General features: G+C 39.6%; 1 protein-coding gene across 11 annotated transcripts; it reads left to right on the forward strand.

The window, feature by feature from the left end:
• Nucleotides 1-749: 749 nt before the first annotated feature.
• On the forward strand, nt 750-22,771 carry LOC140316893 (ATP-dependent RNA helicase DDX3X-like). Of its 11 annotated transcripts, XM_072394991.1 has the most exons (21): nt 750-1,085; nt 3,201-3,252; nt 3,723-3,770; nt 4,118-4,177; nt 5,502-5,687; nt 5,978-6,080; nt 6,266-6,388; nt 6,980-7,079; nt 7,187-7,322; nt 7,467-7,564; nt 8,145-8,243; nt 8,343-8,503; nt 8,597-8,741; nt 8,907-9,051; nt 10,533-10,583; nt 11,752-11,933; nt 12,072-12,189; nt 12,304-12,457; nt 13,181-13,305; nt 13,465-13,531; nt 22,202-22,771. In XM_072394991.1, exons 1-21 carry the CDS (start codon nt 1,041-1,043, stop codon nt 22,272-22,274), a joined length of 2,271 nt encoding a protein of 756 aa, XP_072251092.1. In that variant the 5' UTR covers nt 750-1,040; the 3' UTR covers nt 22,275-22,771. The 11 variants fall into 11 exon arrangements, with proteins under 11 accessions (XP_072251092.1, XP_072251177.1, XP_072251160.1 ...); XM_072395076.1 differs by lacking the exon at nt 10,533-10,583 and having other exon boundaries at nt 5,478-5,687; XM_072395059.1 differs by lacking the exon at nt 3,723-3,770 and having other exon boundaries at nt 5,478-5,687.
• The last annotated feature ends 6 nt before the right edge of the window (nt 22,772-22,777 follow it).

Consider the following 22,777-nt stretch of genomic DNA (forward strand, 5'->3'; position numbering starts at 1 on the left):
GGCCCAAATATGTATTTCCGTTGGGCCTTTAGGTCGCACCTTGCCCTTGCAACACTTGCCATAACCTTTTTTGTTGTTGTTGTGTGTTTTTATTTTTTATTTGTAAACTCTTTGATAAACATTTGATGACCAAAATGCCCATTTAAGACATAACTCAGTTCAATTACTTTTATCATGGCTTTTACGAACAAAGAAGACATCAAGAATGTAACTGAAAGTCTTAACAGCTAACGTAATATTTAACCGTTTCCTAGCAGTATCGCGACATACTACCACTAAAATCTCGCGATTTCCGAATTAATATTTTGGACGAATCCGTCAAGCTAACTAATAAAAACCAGTAACAATCCGGAAATGTAGAAAATGATGTTTCTTACTACGACAAAGGGAGCTGTTAGCTGATTATAGCTAACTTTGTCTCTGCAAAAAATGTACTCAGCAATGTATACATGCAATAACCTCTAAATTTACTTTTGCACCAGTATGAAAAAGCAAGATATTTAGAGTGTGTCAGGTTTTTTTGTACTTCACTCACATATGAGAAATAAAAATGTTTTTAGTTTGATTTTAATCAAATTAATTTTTTTAATCTAACATAGTGTTATAAACACCAGTTGTCAAAACAACCTCATTTCCATTATTTTACATTTTTTGTGTATGTATTTTCCGAAACGTCACACACACTTTCGTTGAAAAAGACGTTTATTTTTGTAGTTACCGGATGTTTGTACGCTTTGCTTGTTGCTAACTTGATGGATGTATGACGGCTTCATCTCTGCCTCAGCTGAAGAGCAAACCGACGCAGCTGGGTTTGCATCAAGTATCATCTTTAAAGCTAAAATACAGGAATTTAACGCCACGTCAAATTCAAGACTAGCATTTTGCAGAGTTACGTAAAACTGTTAAGCCAATTGAATAAGTGTCAACTGTCGTAACCACAGAAACAGGCTAGAGGCAAACGAAGAAAAAAATAACATCAAACCCGGCAAACAAAGAGGTCCTTTTTCAACGCCAACATTTTTCCTCCATATTCTATAGTTATGAGTCATGTGGCCGTCGAAAATGCCCACGGTCTAGAGCAGCAGGTAAGCCGTGTCTTTAATGTGTCAAATATGTTTAATTAAAAGTGAGACAACAGAAGGGATAAACATTAGCTTGCCGGTTAGCCTAACACCATTAGCGAGATGCTATCGTGCTAGGTAGATTGGGTGCGCTTCAATTGTATCCTCAAAAATGTCTGCGAGCGGGGACCAGAGCAAATGATGTGGAAAATAGTTTCGCAAACATACATATTTCTCTGCTGTTTTTAAATATAGCTGGGTGTGCTAAATCTAATAGTACTAATAATTTAATATGGGTCGCTTTGAATGCGGAAGAACAGCTCTAAATGCTTAATAGTTGCGATGACAAATTACACCCGAGTGGCACCGTCGGCTCGTCCGCGTGAGTACATGTAACGCACCCATCAACTATTATGTTCACTGCGTTTGTCTTGCAGCTTGATCCAGTGATAAAATGGAGGTGAAAAAGGATGGAGCTAGCGGGACTAGCTCATAAACAATGCGGGGTTTTCCCCGTCGGATTTTCTGATTATACGCAGTATATGCAGACTTCTTGGTGGTCTTTAATACGCTCCGCTTTTACAAAAGGGGGGGAAAAAGTAATTTTCATCTGCGTCATCAGAAACGTAGTCAAGCTGTGTCTGCTCAGGCAGTTGGATAGCAACAGAAAAGTACTGCCTGTCCTCAGTTGATATTCTGGTGATAATGTAATTGGCAAATTGTGTTTTTAAAAAATCCCGCAGGTTCTTAAAATCATTTTGTATGCAGAATAAATGAATGAAAAGCTGCTTTATGAGCTTCTGAAGTAGAACCTCGCGATTAAATAGCCAAAGGGTTTTCCTGTGGCACCAGTGACAACGATGACACACTTAACATTAAATCTCTTGCCCATCATCATCAGCTAAGTGCAGTGAGCTGGTTTCAAAATAAGAGTGTGCGTGTCTGGGGTCGAGCCATTTACAGTTCAACATTAAGTCTGAAATAAAATAGAGCCATGGAAATTTCTGTCCTCTTTCTTCAATTGAGCTTCTCATCCTCTGTCCAGTTTTTCTTCCTCAAACATTTGACATTGGGTTAGGGTTATGCCATTGACATTGCTAACCATGATGAATGAGCTTCTATTTATTGCTTTGAGGACAAAGTAGTCTGTAGCAGGGGCGGACTGGGCTAAAGAAATGGCCCGGGAATTTGGTGCTGGTCAGCCCTTAGCAATGTCTGCGAAATATACAAAACGTTAGCTTTTAGTATTAAAAGCCTTTCAAATGTTTCAACGGTAGCCATTAAAGTTCAGGATGGGAGCAGGCTTGTGTTCTCAGAATTATTATTGTACCAGTGAACTGAAAGCCTTTTTCTTTTTAAATACATATTTTAATACCCGAGTTATTGCATCTTTTAAATTGCATTTGTGTGTAATTTAAGTATGTTATAAGTTCCTGATTTTTATCAATAGAAATGTGCAAAAAGTATGATTGAGCATATTATTAATAGAATAAGAACATATTAGTGGCATATTGTCTTAATAGCTGACACCTTTGCAATAACTTTTTTGTATTCGTATAAAAGCAAAGTAAGTAGACTTTATTTTACAAATCAAGCATTTAAATTAGTACACACACACACACACAGCCGTGCACCTAAGTGTACTAAGTATGCTTTAAGTTGTTCTGCTTTAGTACATAAAATACAATAAATGCACTTTAAGTTCTGCTCTTCCACACTTTAATTACAACTTAAATGCACAAAATGGTAAACTTGAAGTTGACTAATAATTACCACTTTTGTAGTTCACTAAAGATTAGTCTGACTGTAAGAATACTCACATATGCAGAAATGTAATATATGTAGTACATTTATTTCTCAGCAGGAAGTAGGAGCAGCACCAAAAGAAAAGTTTTTTGTTTTTTTTAAATACCGTTTTGGCACAGTGTGAGAGGACAATTTAGTTTACAGTAACTACAAGTGGTTTCTTACAAGCAAAAGAGGAGTGAAATGTCACGATTTACAAGTTTGGAGAAGTTGGTTGCTGTCGGACTCCCCCTTCCCTTTACATTAAATTCAAATTAACTTAGAGTTTAGTTAAGAGTGTCAGTTCTGTACAGTTCTGAATTAGGTCTGTTCTGTCTACTTTTGGTTTCTCAGCTCGCCGTCCTGGACTTGAGCGCTCCAGATGGACAAGGTGGAGGTACTAACAGTAAGCAGGTTTTGTTACCATTGTGTTCTTGTTTTCTTTTGGTGCAATGAATCCTGACAACAAGACTGCCCTGAATGCAGTGTAGTTTAAATCGCCGAGAAAAGACACGCTGGTGCGCCAGCACTGGAAAATGTTTGTTTTATAGCTTCAGTTATGCATGAAGGGAACTCTGATTTTTAGAGGAAGACCCTATAGTTTTATCATTCCTGGTCATTTTTCCTTCATGTTAAGGTTTCAATTAGTAGACTTCTGATGGAAGTGTGAAGCATGCACTTATTTTAATGCAGGGAATACATTCAACAAGATCAAATTTGGAAAAAAAAAAAAAAACTTGAACTCTAAACATTGCTTGGTTCTAGGTCTAACAACCTATTGCTACCAAAGTAAATCTAAAAAATTAATACATTTGTGTATGCTCTATGAACATATCCATTATAACTGATGTTGGACTTTGTTGTTCACTGTCGCAGGGCGATACATTCCTCCACATTTACGGAATAAAGACGCATCCAAAAATGGTGAGGGGGTTCAACAAAAAACAGTCTTATACTGTCTGAATACAAAAAAGAAGGTTGCTCGTTAAAAGGGAGCAACTTCCATTTACATTGCATGGTTTTATGAGAGCTTTGCCATGTCTAGTTCTCCCTCTACTTGTTTAAGTATTGCAATGTTTGAGTTACATTACATGCATCAGCTGCATCAGCTATTTAGTGGAATAGTGTGAAGCAGGTGGCATATTGGTTATGAAAATGCTGCCGACCCACTTGAGCAAAACATTCTTTGTTGCAACTGCTTTTTTTTCCCTTTTTTTCTTTTTTCTTTTTACTGACCATAACAGTAATCAAACAACTGTCTTCCTATCTAGTAGGAAATGCCTTTGCTGCTGGACGACAGGGGGCCTACACCATAGCACCTGCAGCTAACTGTAAGTTCCTATCTGAACCTCTACCAAAATCAGAGTAGCCACATTTTGTAGGTATAAGTGTCTTAAAGACCAATGATCAGATGAGCATGTATTAATATGAAGGTGGCCAGCACTTTGACAGATAAAGAATAGTTATAGAGAAGTGTGGGAAATTCATCTTTTTTCCTGATATGGGAATTTAGAGACCTGAATCCACAGATTAAACAGTAAGGAAATAGATTAGATCAGTTTTTATTATTATTGCATAATATTATTTGTAACATTAATTCATCAATCTCTTCATACACTGGTCACTTTTTTGTTAAAGGTCTCTACCCTTTATTCAGATATGCCTGAGAAAATGATGGAAAGAGCCCGAGTGAGAAAGCAATATGGGCAGTACATGAAGTGTGTAGGCTGAGGCTATAATATAATAGTCCTTCACTTTTCTGACAGTCACATGTGATGTTGCCATAACAATCCATGTTAGCTTACCTAGTGCACTGTTTTTATGTGGAACTTGCATTGAAGCAGTAAAAAATATCCCTTTTCTTCATGTTTAATCTTGTTGAACAGCCGGTGTCATACTCATGGGGGTTTAATAACAGTATAGTAACACCATAGCTGTTACCAACTTGAGGAAAACATTGTGTTCGCTTCACCTGGGGGCACCTTCTCGGCACAGTTACAGCGGGTTGTCAGAAGAGAAGCTGCATCTCGACTATAGAAGCACTAAGTCCTTCTAAAGTCACTATTTGACTTTTGTCGTAAGAACTCTTACACGGAGTATTGTGTTAAACAAGACGGTGGTGGATGGAAGAAATTATAATAGAGACATCTGGTCAGATGGAGAGCAGAAGCTTCAGCTACAGTTAAAACAATTTTCTGTCACTCATTTGTCTCAGACGCTTTGGAAAATAACAACTCTGTGCTGCAGCTATATTATTATAGATAAATGTACGGCAGAACAAAGTTTGAGCAACATTTACTTGCACTTGTTTTTCCAACCTAGTAAATGGTGCAGAACTCTCTTCTTTAAATATTTGTTGACTACAGGTGTATATAACAAGTCATTGATTTACAACATCTTGCTTTGAATTTATAGGTCTGTTAAATAAAAAAATAAAGAATCCACAGCTCCTGCCATGCAGACCTTTGAATGTGTCTTACTACATGTTCTATATAAGGTAGAAATGATCTTGATCAGTTTAAGAGCAGACACAAGCACTGAGACTAAATAAGCAGCACATTCACGTTAACAGCTGTGATGATCAATAATCCTGCAGATGTGATATCAATGTCCTCCTGTTTTTTTCCCCAGTTTTTAATCCTCCTTTCTCCTCAGATGGTTGGGACGGAGGGCGCAACAACTTTGTTAACGGCTACCACGACAACCGCATCACTGGAAACTCCTTTAACCGTGGCCCACCTCGCATGGAGAGAGGACGAGGAGGTGTTGGAGGAGGTGGTTACCGCGGCAACAGGGGTGGCTCATTCAACCCCATCAACCCGCCACAGCCCATGGCCTTTGGTGGGTATGGAAATAAAAGTAGGGTTTAGTTGGACTGCATTTAGAAATTAAATTCTGTGCTGTTGACTGTAAATGGAAAATTAGGGAAGGGACTCGCAGGTAACACTGAAAGCCTGTTTTTACTGATAAAATCCAGAGTGATCGCAAATACATTCTGTAAATAATGTTTTAAAGTAAACATTTCTCATGTTTCAATTCAAAGACCATCTGTACTTTTGATTTGAAACTGTTCTGTAATGCTGTATGTGTACAGCCAGCCTCTGATGCTTTCTCATCAATTCTGCTGTTAGACGCAGGTGGCTGGAACACTACCAAGGACGCCTATAACAGTTTCGGCAATAACCGAGGGAAGTCTGCATTCTTTAATGATAGAGGCAATGCTAACAGAGGAAGGTGAGCACTGAAATATCTCCTGTTTGATGCTCCGCAGAACAGAAGGCACCTCAGTTATAATGGCAGAACAGTTCCTCAAATAATGCCTGACATAGCATGCTGTTAAAAAGTAGAGTTGTGTTGGTGTGGTTTGTTGGAAAGCATTTTAGCAACACCATACCTCTGCATTTGTGTGCTGTGCTCAGGTTTGAACATGGTGGATTTGGTGGTGGTGGTGGTGGTGGAGGAGGCAACAGCCGCTGGGTGGAAGAGTCCAGGGATGAAGGAGACTGGTCCAAACCAACACCACGTAACGAACGCCTCGAACAGTGAGTCTGCTTCACCCCATGAACTGGTTGTGCTCCAGATAAGGAGAGATGGATAGCCTAATACGTTTAGTACTTCAGTAGGAGGGTGTCAGTTACCATTCATTTGTAAATGATTTGATTGTAAAATCCCTTTCTCCCTGGTATTGTTGGGATTTTATTGGCTGTGGTGTCATAGAATAACAAGTTGGATTTAGGGAACTGATCAGTTACGAGATCAGTTACCATGCAAAGCTAATAGTTAATTTAAGTGAGAATTGTTACCTAAAAGTCCTTTTTCCTTCAGCACATGGAAATCCTAGTACAGAAACTAAATTCCCTGCAGATGTCTGCAGATTTCAAAATGGAGGCATGACTCAGACTTTGTTGTGGTTCTGACGGTCGTGCAGTTTATCCCAACCCTTACAAAGTATAAGTACCACCAAATAAAAAGATAATTAGTTGACCAGTTCAGCATTTAGACATTGAAATAAAATTCTTCTAAACACCAAACAGCAGTGAGAAATTATATTAAGTCAAAGTAATTCAACCAAACAAATTGATGCAAGTCATAAAATTGTCCAACTCTGACTAACTTGCTCTGTTCTTCTGTAGTGAGTTGTTCTCCGGCAGTAACACTGGGATTAACTTTGAGAAGTATGATGACATTCCTGTCGAGGCAACAGGACAGAACTGCCCTCACCACATTGAGAGTGTAAGCTGCTGGTATTAACTAACAATACAGCGTCATAAATCAGCCGCGGGCTTTGTTTCCAAAACTCTTTTTTGTAAATGTTTCTGTGTGTGTTTGCAATCTAATAGTTCCAAGATGTGGACATGGGTGAGATCATCATGGGCAACATCGCTCTGAGTCGCTACACCAGACCAACTCCTGTTCAGAAATATGCCATTCCTATAATCAAGTCCAAGAGAGACCTCATGGCATGCGCTCAGACAGGTAACACAAATGTAGTGCATCGTGCTTCTGTAAACAAAACAAGAAAATAAATTGGTACTAGATGTTTGACAGAATGCCTTGAAATGATGGCTCTGTTGATGCCGGATGCATGTGATCCTAGATGAGGTTGACATGTTTTTTCAGGCTCTGGGAAGACAGCAGCCTTCCTGCTGCCAATTCTCAGCCAGATTTACACAGATGGACCAGGAGAAGCTATTAACGCAGCTAAAGCCTCGGGACAGGTAAGAAATTCTAACATCCCAAGAACTATTACCTTATTTCCTTGTGGTTTTAAAATGGAATGATCTAGTTTCCAAGAGAATTTTAAAACTGGCTTAAATTGGTTTTAAATATATGTTTTACATGCATGTTTTGCTTTGATTGCTTAAACTCCTGTTGTGTATCCTCCAAATAACAAAAGAAAGATATATTTTTTTAGGTAGAAAAAAGTAATTGGGTACTTTCAGACACCAGGAGCCTTTTCATAGTTCTTCTAACTGTTGAAGGAAGTTCCTCCTCTTTTTTTTGTTTGTGTCCCACAGGAACTGGGATTGTTCTCAGTTTTTAATATTTGTCTCAGTTCTAGCATCGCTATATGATTCCCATTCTGTAATTTTCTTTACTGTTATATTGTAATACCTTTAGGAATGTTGGCTCATAAGTAAAGAACCGTTTGCCAAGTAATTTCAGACCTGTAGCCTGTTATGTATTGATGTGAAGATTACACTTGAGTTTTAGATGGCTCCGTCTTGTACTTTCTTATCCATCATAAGCTAAAAAACTGCAGTTCGACTGACACCTGGTGTTCTCATTGATTTGCAGGAGAATGGAAAGTATGGGCGTCGTAAACAGTACCCGATCGCTCTGGTGCTGGCTCCAACCAGAGAACTGGCTTTGCAGATATATGATGAAGCCAGGAAGGTATATACAAGCAGTGCACATATCTAAAAAAATAAATAAATAAAACAATTTGCAATGAAAAATGACTGTGTATCTTCATCCTTGTTGTTTTCTCGCTAGTTTTCCTACCGCTCCAGAGTGCGTCCTTGCGTCGTGTATGGAGGAGCAGACATTGGGCAGCAGATTAGAGATCTGGAGAGAGGCTGCCACCTGCTGGTGGCCACGCCTGGTAGGCTGGTAGACATGATGGAGAGAGGCAAGATTGGACTGGACTACTGCAAGTAAGGCACAGACATAATTAAGGAGTTCTGGATGAAATGAAGGTGTTCTTTCTGTTTTTAAACTTCTTTCCATTTTTTTTCTGCTCTCTTCAGCTATCTCATCCTTGATGAGGCTGATCGTATGCTGGACATGGGCTTTGAACCACAGATAAGACGCATCGTTGAACAGGACACCATGCCGCACAAAGGCATCAGACAAACCTTGATGTTCAGTGCTACATTTCCTAAAGAGATCCAGGTGTGTTTGTAGTGAGCCCAGTTGCCTGTTCCAGAGATTAATCTCTCCTGCCAGCTCTTGAGCGGCTGCCAGAGCTGACTCAGTAAAACACGAGTTGGAAGCTTGTGTCAGGAAATGAATGTGCAAAGCTAGCCTGGTAAAACCCTACGTTTGCTCCTTCTGCAGATCCTTGCCCGGGATTTCCTGGAGGAGTACATCTTCCTGGCAGTGGGCAGAGTGGGTTCCACCTCAGAGAACATTACTCAGAAAGTAGTTTGGGTTGAAGAGAGCGATAAAAGGTCTTTTCTCCTGGACCTGCTCAGTGCCACAGGTGAGACAATCTATCGGCAATAACGACCGTTACCCATCAGTATTTTAGTTTGCATGTTGTGAGGTGTTGCATTCAAAAATGTTGATGGAAATGGCAACTTTTTCTACTCACTGGGGTGTTTTTTGCCTTTTTTGAAAAAGTGTTAATGCCCATAGTGGGGGAAAAAAAGGGCTTTGTTTGCTTGTTTGTTTCATCTTTGAGCTTTTGATTCAAGTTAGAAACCTTGGTGTATTCTATTATTACTTCCACGTATAACCTCGCCTTCACTGTTACTTTCTGATGACTCTATGGCGCCTTGTTTATTTGTTATCACCCAGTTAATCAATTATCCCAGTTAGCTTATACTGATGTAGATTCTACCACCTGAATGTAGTTTTCTGTGCCCAGTGCAGTTATATTTCCCCTGTCCTTTCGTCATTATCATCCCGTCATCCTGACATGTCAGCCATTCCGTCATTACATGTATCATGCATACCGTAATGTAATGTCCATCAGCGCCCCTTGTCTTTGAACTATTCCATAACATTTAGAAAATATATTTCACAATATTTAACGTCTTGGAAAGTAGGACTGCAAATATATATCAATGGCACTTAAAATTTGTGAATTGAAGCATGAATTTTTCGTTAATTAGCAGACTTTGGGCGAGAAACACCCACCGGGTTTTGTAGTTGACATTTCATCCAGTTGCTCTTGTTTTTCCTTCTTTGGCCTTCAAAACTGCAGTGATCATACCTGAGCATATTTGTGTTGTTTCTCAACAAATATTGAATTACGAATTTAAAGAAAACATTTACAGAAAAAAGGGTTCTAAAAAGTCACGCTTGTGCTTGGGAAAATGGCCATTTTCTTTTCAAAGTCAGTGTTGTTGGGTGCTTCTCAAATTCAAGGAAGGATCCTTTGTCTCAAGGATGCCACGTCGTGAAATCTCAGCAAAGAAGAGTTATGTCAAGAATCCTTTAAAGGACTTAGTCCTTCATTTGGTGAATTTCAAGGATGCTTCTGTGCCTTGACTTTCTCAAAGGACGTCAAGGAATGCATAGACTGGAGATGGATTGAAACTGACGCCATATGCATTTAATTTTTAGTTTTTACTGCAATTGTTGTCACTGTAATGGTGCTTTGTAACGTGCTCCACCAAAGGAAAGCAAAGTTTGATTTGCCAGTAGCAAAGTAGTTAGCTGTTCCTCTACCAGCTGTTTTACAGCCACATCTGTTTTTCCTCTGTTGTACATAGGATATAATTCATGGTGGGGACCATTGTTGTGACCTTGTTAGGTTTGTTCCATGATGTGTTTTGGTTTTTTTCTTTCCCAATTACATGGAATAAGTTTTTCCTATCCTTAAAGGGACATACCTTGAATGCCCTATCTTTCCAAGGAAGCACCCTTGACTTTGAGAAGCATCTATTGAGTAGAGCCGTTAAACCTTTGTAAAACCCAGAAGTATTAGGTATAAAAACTTTGTGGTTTTATCCCAAGTCATCCCCAACGAGGTACAGGACAGTACTGGAGACAACATAGAGAAACCTGGTAAGATCCACAATCAAAAAACTTATATATCTCATTTCATATTCTGATTAAGTTTGCTTGACTTCTTTATTCTTCTCTGTGGACAGAGAATCCTTGTTTATTCGGTTCATTTAGGCTACGTGTACCATTTCACAAGTCAGGTCTGCTTAGCTTAGATTAAACATACCTGGTTTTTTTTGTTTTTTTTTTATAGTTCAGGAGTTTATTGTGACATCTTTATGTACAGTGTGTTGCTGTGGCGTCTTCATGTCAGACCCATGGCCTTGATGGAGAGAGTCTGGTCATGTTGTACTCTTAAGTGTCTTTTTACTAGATGATGGCTTATAGTTGACACGAGGATATAAATGTGGGCCAATAAGTATTGTTGATGGATTATAAAAGTGGGGAAAGAGCAGAGTGACCAAAGTCTTTCCATCTGTGGCAGTAGTAGTCCCTGCATGAAAACTCTGTACTGCAGATGCTGTTTAGTTTGATCCTGCTAGTTGCTTTATTTCTTTATCCACACTGCATCCTCTGTTGCATTATTCTGTTCCTGGAAAAACGTTGACTGTAGTGCGATGTGGTCAGTTTTATCCACGGAACCTGCATGTGTCACATCACCAACTGAGTGACCCTTTCAAATGAATATAGGACCTGCCAGTAATGCTGTGATAATACACTTCGTAACTGAATCGATGCACATATCACACCTAAAGTAACAGGCTTTGCTCTTGTTGTAAAAAAACAGGAAATCAACTGTGTTGATTTGCATGTTGGTGTTTAAATTTTTTACGCAATATGTTTTATTTGTTTATGTGCTCCAGTAATCGAAACAGAAAAGGGCATTTTATACATTCTACAGCCATACCCCAATAGTTAAAGGTCAGATCCGTAACATATAGTAGGATGGGACTGGATCTTTGGATCTTGGCTACTCTTGTAGTATATTTTATGTTAAAAAAAAACAATCCTCCCAGAAAACAATTCTCAATGATTTTGTGTCCCCTTAACTTTCAGATCAACATCTAGTTGACAGAGAGTATAGTCGGTAGTTCATATGGCGTGTGCCTTCGCTTGCACAGGCTTTCTGAACTCAGTTGAATTTCTAATAATCGGTCCAAACATACTGCGACTGTTGTTTTGTATTTTGCAGCATTAACTGCAGGCATCTTCTCTTTCTTTTGACTAGGAAAGGACTCGTTGACTCTGGTTTTTGTGGAGACCAAGAAAGGCGCTGATGCCTTGGAGGACTTCTTGTATCGGGAGGGCTACGCTTGCACCAGTATCCACGGCGATCGTTCCCAGAGAGACAGAGAGGAGGCCTTGAATCAGTTCAGATCAGGAAAATGCCCCATTCTGGTGGCTACAGCGGTCAGTAAAAATAAAACTTAAATTATTTACACACTGATCACTTATCCTCACAAAAATGGATAAACTTACTATTTAATGCAGAGTATTCCATTACTTTATGTGCCTCTTAATGTTTTTGCTTATGTCTTTTGTCCTCAGGTTGCAGCTCGAGGTCTTGACATCTCCAATGTGAAACATGTTATTAACTTTGATCTGCCAAGTGACATAGAGGAATATGTCCATCGTATTGGACGTACAGGACGAGTCGGAAACCTGGGTAAGTCAATGGAAGCAACCCTCTGAGTTACCGTAGCTGTGATTTAAAGCTTTTATAATTCAGCGACTCACAATGTTTTTGGATCCGTTTATATCCCATGTGTGGTCTTTGTAGGGTTGGCCACATCATTCTTCAATGACAAAAATGGAAACATCACTAAAGACCTGCTCGACATTCTAGTAGAGGCTAAACAGGAAGTTCCCTCATGGCTGGAGAGTCTAGCCTATGAACACCAGCATAAGAGCAGCAACCGAGGACGCTCCAAGAGGTGCGCACATACAGGGTCTCCTTTTAGAATGAAAATATACTACTGTGCAAAAGTATACTTTACCTCAGCATGGTGAGCAGTGTAGCCTTAAAAAATCTGAGCAAATTGGATATATAGAGAAGACAAGAAATTAGAATGGATGAACTGTATCTGAAAGTGATTCATCTACTGTTAACTGAAGCCTCATCAGAAATGGTCTCCATGGAAGGGTGGCTGTCAAAAAGCCCTTCTTAAGGAAGGGAAACAGGGAGAAAAGGCTGAGGTGGCAACAGGTCTTATGGAGGGATGAATCCTCCCCATTGCTGAAGCAGTGTAGGATTAGCGTGACAGAGAACAGAACAAAAGGCAGCCAACATCCAAAGAAGAGCTTTGGGATGTCCTTCAAGAAGCCTATTCCTGAAGACTACTTAAAGAAATGACAGAAAGCTTGTCTAAGAGGGTTCAGGCTGTGTTGAAGAATAAGGGTGCTTTTACAAAATATTTACTTTCAAGCTCAAAGAAAATGTATAAACTCTGATTTTTCCTAACAAACTTAATTTCTATTGCACAAAATTGCTGCACCAAATTGTTTTTTTTCCTGGCAATATATCAAGAAATGATGAGTGGCTCATTTCAAGACTTTTGCACAGTATTGTATAAATATCAGAAAATCAGAAAAGCTTTTTCAAAATGCAATGAAGTTTATTTTGTGCATGACTGAGATCTGGTGATTTTTTTCGCCAGGTTCTCTGGTGGTTTTGGAGCCCGCGATTATCGTCAAACGGCTGCTGGAGGCAACGCTGGAGGATTCGGAGGGCGTGGAGGACGCAACCAGGTCGGACATGGAGGGAACCGCGGCTTTGGAGGAGGTGAGGAGGCTTAGGTGGCAAAAGACCTACAAAGCTAACATTTATGAGCACAATTGGACGACTTCCAGCACTTCTGGAATGAACTGCAGCACAACTTGAACTTATACACGAGGGAAAGCGTTTTACTTCATTAAGTTTCCTCTTTCTCCTTCTTCTCAGGTGGTTTTGGCAATTTCTACACAAGTGACGGCTACGGAGGCAACTACTCACACTCTCAAGTTGACTGGTGGGGCAACTAGGTGTCTCCATCCCCTCTTCACTCATCTCTCTTCTTCTCACTCACCCTCCATCCTTTCTCTACACTCTCCTCTTCATCCTGTTTGTCTTGTCATCTCCATTATTCCCCACAACTCACATGCATGTTATTAAACTATTTATACTCATTTATATAGCCCTCCACCCCCACTCACTCATGTCTTTTTCTTAGTTTAGATTTTTCTTGAGCTTTCCATCTCCGCCTTTGTTTCTACAAAGGTTTCTTGTTTCTTTCTTAATCTCACCTTTTAATATAGGCCACATTTAAAGGAATTCTTGAATTTTTCTTGGTTACATTTCAACACTGGACACAGATTTGTATTGGCTTCCAATAAGTAACAATCTTTGGTCTCAGAGAGGAACTTTTTAGCTTTTTTCTGGAAGAAAACAACCAGTTAAAGTTCAATTTGTTTCTCAAAGGCCCTAAGATAGGACGTGTTAAGATTTAAAATGTGTGGACTTCTCTTAAACAGCTGTAGAAAGAGCAAAATCTTTTTCTTTCTTTTTTTTTTTTTCCCCCACTTCCGATTTGAGTTTTGGCTTCATTGTTTTTGTCTGCATTCACCCAAAGCCAGTCGGGCTTCCTGTGTAACTCACATCCTCTTTGTATTTAACGCATGGCCATGTTGTAAATCACCGGCCAAAACCTTTTCTAAAGTATAGAGATAGGCAAGACGTCAAAGGAAAATGTCTGCATATAAATTCAAATATAAGAACTGGCTGAGGTCTCCTACACTTATACATACATAAAAGAGACCAGGGAAACAGCTTTGTTTGTTGTTTTTTTTGTTTGTTTTTTTTCTTTCCACTTTTTAAAATGTTGTTATATTGACTTACTGAGGTCTGAGAAGGAAAAGAACGAGGGGCTGGTCAAACTGAAGTTCCCCATCAGTGGAATGCAGAAGAAGTTAGTGCGAGCTCGCACTGATGCCAGCAAGCAGTCTTAAGACACGGGGTCTTTAATTATAGCCCACTTTTCTTTGTTTTAAACAAAAAAAATATGGAGAATCATTTGTTTATGTACTGTGCCTTTAAGAATTTGAATTATGTCTCTTATTGTCATTATTTTTAATGCCATGATGCATTGCTGGCTACAACTATAGGCCAAGGGTGACTTAAAAAAAAAGTGTATTTGATGCCATGTGTGGGTTTAAATATGTATTACTTCATTCCCATTTGGAAGGAAACAAACTTAGCTTGAACTAAATCAAACCTTGGCAAAAACAAAAACTTAAAAACCGCGATGAGGGAACTCAAACCAATTCCTCGTCATCTCTTGGTGTTGAAATTCATCAGAAACACTGATGAGCTGATTCCCCAAAGCATGGAACCGCTGCAAACATACGGTCATTTAGGGAGACTCGCATTGGTCCGAAATGACATTACAGTAATTGTGGGAAAGAAATTGCAAAAACAGTTTGGAACATTACTCAAAAAGCAGATATTACCACAGTGGTTTTATGCTTTTGGGAAATAAGAGTTCTGCTCATTTGACCCATGTGTCGCATCTACCGCTCTGCTTTGAGCTTGCAGTTTGGTTTCTCAGAGTCGATGTGACACTAATTGTTGGGTGACTTGAGCTACTAACAAAACCCATGTGGGCAGCAGCAGTAGTCGTGTGCTTTTGCTTCTCCCACTTACTGTAAAGAAATAACTTTCTTTGAGTCCAATTTTAAGTTACTTTCACTGGTAAAACAGTTGGAAGTGTATTGGCTCCCGGTTGTAGACATTACAAAGAGTTCACGGCTGCTTCTGCATGACCAAATCGGGGCGAGTGGCTCTCTTCATCTTACTCTTAGTGCCTCCATGCTCATGGGAAACTGGATCTGCTTCCACCAAAGAGGCTGTCGACCTTGTTTTGTCAAAATCTTCTTTCAAGTGGATACACAACAAAAGGATAAAAAGCTCAAAACTTTCATGCTCACTCTATCCTGGAGAGTTAAGTGAAAAAGAGTCTTCTCTAAAAATAAATCTTTCCAGTTTATTTGTTTGGTCTCTTAATATTCGTTGAGGTCAGGGTTTAAAGTAAAGACCTTACTTATTTGACTCCATTGACAGCTGGGGCTTTCCAAGGACATAATGCCACATTTTCAGAGCACTCTTGAGCAATCTCCTGTATCCACTCTAAGGTATTGTTTTAAACGCAGAGCTTAACTTTAGTCTCTTCCGAATCAGAGGGGCTGCACATTTTACATTCTTTCTATGATATTCTGTGAACAGATGCTGTCCCTCTTTGCTTAGCCTCATGTTTATGTTAAGCTCACTTTCTGCGCTGGACTTCTTGTAATAATATATAAATACAATTTTCATCCAACCTGCAACTCTAACACACTGGCAACATGTGGCAAGTTTCAGGGCCCATATTCTTCAGATTGGCGCACTCAGGAGAGGCAGCAGTTTTGGTCTCTGGACTGGCAGCTACCACAATTTATCCACCCTCAGTCTGCATGGCTGTCCAAAACGACATAAATGACTGAAAGCATAGCCAGTGCGTGCTGAGCCTGGGCCCTGCTAGGAAGGTTCAGTGCATGACTTGGCTTTGTGGATCACAGTAAGAAACAGAGAAGCTAAATTGTGCTCATGAAAAAGTGGCATAACGGAACCGATGGCATTAACGATGTCCTTGGTTAGCCCCGCTTGGCTCTGCTGTAGATGTCAAAGGGCAGTCGTTGAGCTGCGCCCAGGATCTCGATGTTTTATCCCCGATAGAGTCTGTAAAGGGAGCTCCACTGCACGTTTGGACGGTTTAATGGTCCAATCCCGCCGCTGTGTCACTTAACAGCAGAACGAGCCAAAAAAAGTAGCTCTGTCGTTGTGTAGTGGGAAAAATAGCTTTTTTATTTTTCTTATATCGGGCTCTTAATTTATTTTGTTTACATAAAGAACGTAGATTAAATGTAAATAGTTCCACTCTTCTTAAAACAACAAGAGAGGACCATCCACAGAAAACGAATGTGAAATCATTGAAACGTACAGAATTGCATTGGATCACTCAACATTGAACCAGACGGTGTCTGGTAAGCTTTGTTCAGTGGGCACTTTGAGCTCAGTTGACAAACCTCGGAATTCGTTGGAGATATTAAATCTGGAAAATTTGCTGTGTTCAAGCTCAAGTTTACCAGTAGGAGTTGATGATCACGAGGCAGCTCTCCTCAAATTGCCCACTGACTTTGACAAGTGACAAAGCTGGACCAAGACAATAAAACATATGCAAGTGTTGTTGTTTTTTTGGTCAAGGAGTTAAAAAAAAAAAAAAAAAAACGCCAAGCGAATGGATGCAATTTTACAGCAGGCTTTGGTGGTTTTTAGAAATCGATCAGATTTTCGTCTCCTTTTTTTCTTTTATTTCTTTTTTAACGTTTTGAATAAGCGTTCCTCGTTTTCCAGATTCATTTCCCTCGAGGACATGCTGGAGGGAGGTCAGATGAACTAGTTGGCTTTAACATTTCTAAAGACGGGCAGAGGATTCACACAGACAGCAAGTCGCATAAGGATACAGGTCTCTTAAGTTAGAATTCATGGTACGGGATCTCTCGTTAAACGTAAAGGGACGACCCACCGTTAAAGGATGGCACAACGCTCTTTGCCATATTCAGTGAGTTGCTCTCTTTGTCTGGTTATAAACGACATTAAAAAAAACAGAAACTTACTTTTTATTTGCTCTCAGCTACTTGCAAGTGTGGTCAGATAAACAGCTCTTGTAGCACGAGGAGTTGTATTGTAACTGCAGTTGAAATTGCAGTGTAATACAGGCTCTACTACAACGGGCATTGGTTGGACTAGTTGTAAAATTGCTGACCAGAACTGTTAGAGGTGTCCCAATGGAGGAGTTTAGCATCTGTTAGCGAATTAAGGGTTTTTATTTATTTTTTTTGTTGTTGTTGTTTTGTTTTTTTTTGTTTTTTTTTATTCTGCAGCCATGGTATGAATACACCCTTTATTTTCTCCTGCAGCAATGGTGGATAGTCTCCATCTTAGATTAGAGCTGTCGCCAAGTACTGAGGTAAAACCAGCAGCAAACCTGAATCCGTAAAGGGACAGTAAGTTGCAAATGACAATCATTTATGAAGGATAACGATTAGCTTAAAATCACGTCACTTGCGATTAATTTCCTTCTTTTTTTTTTAGGTTCTGCGGTCACCTTCACAGGTATATTTATCAAGCAGCTGTCATGGTCATTGGTAGTTATTTGGTAGCTGTCAGACTATAAACTTGCACCTTTAACTTGTGTCTTCCACGATTGAGAACACTGATATGCATCAGCTGATATGAACACCAAAGTGATGCCGTTACATCTGTTACAAAAATGAGACACATTTTACCTTGCGATGCTGACTGAATAACACAATTTTGACGCCTGACTGAGATGTCGGCTGACACTGGAAATACTCTCAGCATTTATTACTTGAATCCGTAGCTGCTGCTGCTTCCAACCACAGACTTGGCAGGCAGATAGTGCAGACTTGTGTGTTTTGATATAAATGCTAAACTTGCTAAAGTACTCTTATGAAGGATAATCTGTGTGATAAATATTTTTTGCTTGAATTTGGTTTAGGTTATAAATGTTGCCGTGCCTTCTACCAACCACGAGAGGGTGATGAAGTAAAGGGCACATGGTCAGCTGCTGCTAGCTTGATCATTTTTTGTTTGTTTTAGCTTCTTTTTTTTTCTTTTTTTCTTTTCTTTTTAATGGCAGTCATGGAAGGTGAAATATAAACAAACCACTTTTTTTTTTTCAGATTGTTCTTAGATCAGTCCGTTCATAGATTTTTCTGAGAATGACACAAATATGCAATGTGTTTGGGCCTTTTATTTTTTTTTAGTGATTATTACCAGATGAACCATGTTTGGGCCACACTTGACTAACACTTGACTGTGCCCCAAATTACCGCCCTGCTTCATCAAAAATACCCCCCCACCCCAGGCATTGAACTTCAACCAAAGCAAAGTAACATTACTTGCTTTGACTTTATGGATTACTTTTGTGGTTTTATTTATTTTTTCTGTGCTCAGTTTGTATCGGAGCACAGTGAAACAACAATGAAATCAGACCAAATTCTGACCAATGCACAGTGCCTTGTTATGACTGCATCACTGATTCCTGAAAGACTGAGATACATAGGTTTAGGGCTGGGTATTTTTCAGTCAGATGTAAAATCCAAACAATTTCTGGAGTGGAAGAAATTTAGGAACATTATTTCATCACAAAGTGTGCAAGTGGGAATGTCATACATTGACTACCTCAAGGTACGATCACAATAAGCAGCTTAACTTTTGGAAAACCCCAGAGGCCAGAGCCCCATTTTCTCTTTTAAAGAAAAGGAATTGAATTCAGTTCCATAGTTTAAGAGTTTAAGGGTTTTTACCAATGTACAGAGTTTCCTGGAATTCACTATTGTTAGCTTTTCCATCTTACAGACAGACAGATAAGCAAACAGAAATGGTCACATAGGAAAATGTAACAATTCATGAAGGTTTATGCTTTCTGCAGATCTGTGACACAAACAGATTCAGGGAAGATTCAGGCACAATTTATACTAACAAGTAATTCCTCATGCTCCTTGAACTTTGAGATTTATCTTTTGTTCCGCTAATAATGTGATATATTAGTTTCATTGTTGTTTTTTAAAAGCTCTGTTTCAGGCAAGGCATTACAGATTGAAATGTAAGTCGGTCTCTTTGTCTGCCACATTGCCCCAATTGCAGTCGGTAGAAAGTCTGAATTTTAATGATTGAACTTGCTTGGACCGCCATCGTCGCTTGATTTAAAAAAAAAAAATAAATAAATAAAATGTATTCAATGTTTTGATGAAAAGGCCACTAGCAAAACCCTTGTTGTCATCACCTGTTAATTGGCAAATGCTTGCTTAGATGCTAATGGAAAGCAGTACCTTCTAAAAGAAACGCAAACAGGTTATCAGTCAGTATCTTTTTCTATTGATAATATTTGTCTAATTGGATGAACACACCCAGATAATGCTTTTGGAAGTGAAATTACTCCTGTTTGTATAAATACAATCTGACCCAAACTACCTTAGGTGCGGACTTTGACCAGTGAGTAACAGAAGAGGCCGATTAGAACGGAGAGTAGCCCCACGGGATGGCTGTAATCCTATCCGGTGTGCAGTTGGATATGACACTAATGTGCCACCAGCTAAATTCTTTCTCAACTGTTTTTTTGTTTCAGACATAATGGGTCAGCTGGTCAAGGGGGAAAAAAGATGCTAACAAGCTAAAAGGGGTCACCACGTAATGGAGTAGAGAAAGGCAAACTTCCATTGATGAACGGATTCCCCTCCCGTGCTTGTGTCCTTGTATCATGGGACAAGATAAGTGGTCTGATTTAATGGCCCAGCCAAGTGATAACTGTAGCTCAGCTTAACTTTGCGTGAAAACATACCAAGCTTCATTGTGTGCTTGTTCGTGTTTACCTGTACCTATGCAGAAACCACAGCAGGCCTGTTTTAGCCACCCTTTTGTTGTGGGGCGCTTGTATGACATGAATCTATCCCGACTTGTTTTAACCATGCTCCTTTTAATTTCCTCTGGATGAAAGTTCTCATTTCCAAGTCCAGCACTTTAAGTTTACAATTATTTCCAAAACCTTTTGATGCCTTAAAGTCAACAGTGATACCCAGCCCTAATGGAGCAGATAGCTGAGTTAATTGGCTTGATGTACAGCAATTAACTATGGTAACAGGCAAACTGATCATTTGCTGTGGTAACACTATGGTTACATGCTAGCAAGCAGGAGTGTTTCGATAGAGATGGAGAACAAATAATGGTGCTATGCTCCCATTGCTGCGGCCTGCAGGCCCCTCTGTAGTAGAAAGATGTAAAATCCTGACAGTTTTACAGAAAATCCTTCTGTTGGTTTGAAGTTTGTTTACCTTGAGTCTCCTGTAGCACACATCCTTCACACCTCTGATAGGGTATGTACGAATGAGAGTGATAGCAGTGTCGCACAGACAGGTGTTTAATAAGAGAGGTGTGTCCGGCACAGTGTGTGTGTGTGTGTTTGTGTTGTATGGAAAGGTTCTTCCAAATAAGAAACTTTTTTTGTTTGTTTGTTTTTTTCTTGTTTTGTTTTTATTTTTATGGGACCAGGTGGAGTTCTAGTTCACAGCAACTGTTGGATTCAGCTGTTTGCACACAGAGTTCTCGAGTCTACTTTCGCTGCTAGTTTGTGTAATTTATCGAGCATTTTTGAGAAATATTTATTTTTATAAGCCTAATACAAAAGTCGATGTTTTACAAAGTGACTTGACCAAAAGACAGTAAACAAAAACACTGGCACTTGAATGTTGAATGTCATTGGTATGAGTGAAAATTTCTGTTTTTCTGGGGTAGTGTGAGCTTTTTAATGTTAAAGATGCAACGAGTGGGGCTTTCACCTTCATCATGTCACTGTAACGGGATGCGTTGACGTCTGCTATCGTTGGTGCCAAAGTCACCTGATTGTCGGACACACGGCAGCAGTGCAAAACGACTCGTGCTGCGTGCACATCGTCTCCTGTAACTCAACAGTTCTTACCAACACGGTGGTCCGTCTTCATTGTCCGTTTCTGCTGTGCAAAACAGGATTTTGAACTCTGAAAGACAGGGAGAGGAGGATGGTAACCACAAGGCTTTCTGGTTCTTTATAGCCCGTGTTGGTTCGATAAGAAGATTACCAGCTCAGCCATTGTCAGACTTTCAGTTGCGCCCGTCAGAAGGTTTAGTAAGAAAAGTAAGAAAGCACTAAAGACCAATTCAACCATTTAAGCATCATTGTTTGAAAACCAACTCCTGAAACTAGAGGGCTTCCTGAAAGTCTTTCATTCTCAGCATCTGACGCAGTTGGAAAGATCAAATGAAGACCATTTAAGGGTTTAAACCTGATGTTAATCAACAAAAGAAAGATATTGGTGGCATGTCTTGAATAATGGCATCATAAAAACACACTCTCATCAGCTCAGGCATTAAAGGGAGAAGCACACAGGTGTTCTGTTGTTTGTAAAGTGATGCATGTGTACATTTTGTGTCTGAACCTTTTGGGATTAAAATAGCTACAAAAGGCCCTCTGTAACATTTACAAAATCCAACAACGTGCACTAGGTGTCCCGTGAAGCTAAAGGTGAAGCGCCGACTGTTGTGTTACAGATGTGACCGTGACATGTGAAGAGAAACGCCCCACACCGGTTTACCTTTAAAGTCACATTTCTGATCCATAAATCTGTTCGTGCGACAGATTCCGTCGCCAATAATTTGACGTTTCAATTGACCGTAAATGGCCATTTTTTTAAATTGGCAAACACATTCGAGGAAATGCCATAAATGCCAAGGTTTGGATTAAATAAATAAAAAAATTAAAAAAATTACAGATGTTATGATCAATGACCATTTTTGTAAAAAAGAAAAAAAAAAAGTAAAAAAGATTAAATAAAAAAGCGACACACAGTACAAAAAACAAGTATCCAGATTCTCTCCAAGTCCAATTTTTAATTATTTTTTTCCCCTTTTGTTTCTGGAATCTTTACACTTTCCTTCTTGTTAAAACCCTTGTTGTGAATGTTTGGCAAAGTGGCCATCTTTGAAGTCTTCATCACACAGAATTAACTGTGGTTCTATTGCTACGTTGTTGTGATTTGCATATTTTCAGGCCGCGGTGCGCTCATGCTGTCACAGCGGAGGCTCTGGCCAGTCAGAAATGGGGATCGGTTTGGCTGTCTTAAACCTAAGAATGACATGACCTGCATGAGAACAATGTAAATCTTTACTGTAGGTCCACAAAGCAACCGGTGCGCTGATACCGGGGGGCTTATTTGTTTGACTGTTGCCTCGGTTGGGAATCCAAAGCGTTTCCAACAAAGCCGCCATCAACAGGTTGGATCATCTCCAACCTGCTGATGAATCACACTTTACGGCTTCTATGTGCACTAATAGCATTTTGAGCAGGCACTCCAGGAAACAAAGTGCACAGAAACCTTTCAATGTCATGAAGAAGATCATCCGAAATGAATGAAGAGGCGATTGTATATAGTCATCATTACCGAATGGCCAGACCCCTCAGTGTGACGTTGCAGCAGCGCCGGCCTGGTAGTTAGTATTTGCTTTATGTATTAGTTTAGCAGTTGTGCACGAAGAGCACTGCACGAAGAGAAAAAAAAAAAAGAAACTGTGCAACTATTCTGATTTTACCACAATTAAAGGTTTGGATTTGCAGATGTGATTGGTG

The sequence above is a fragment of the Leuresthes tenuis genome, unplaced genomic scaffold, assembly GCF_036924035.1.
Source record: "Leuresthes tenuis unplaced genomic scaffold, fLeuTen1.0.hap1 SCAF_1, whole genome shotgun sequence".
Taxonomy (NCBI): Eukaryota; Metazoa; Chordata; class Actinopteri; order Atheriniformes; family Atherinopsidae; genus Leuresthes; species Leuresthes tenuis.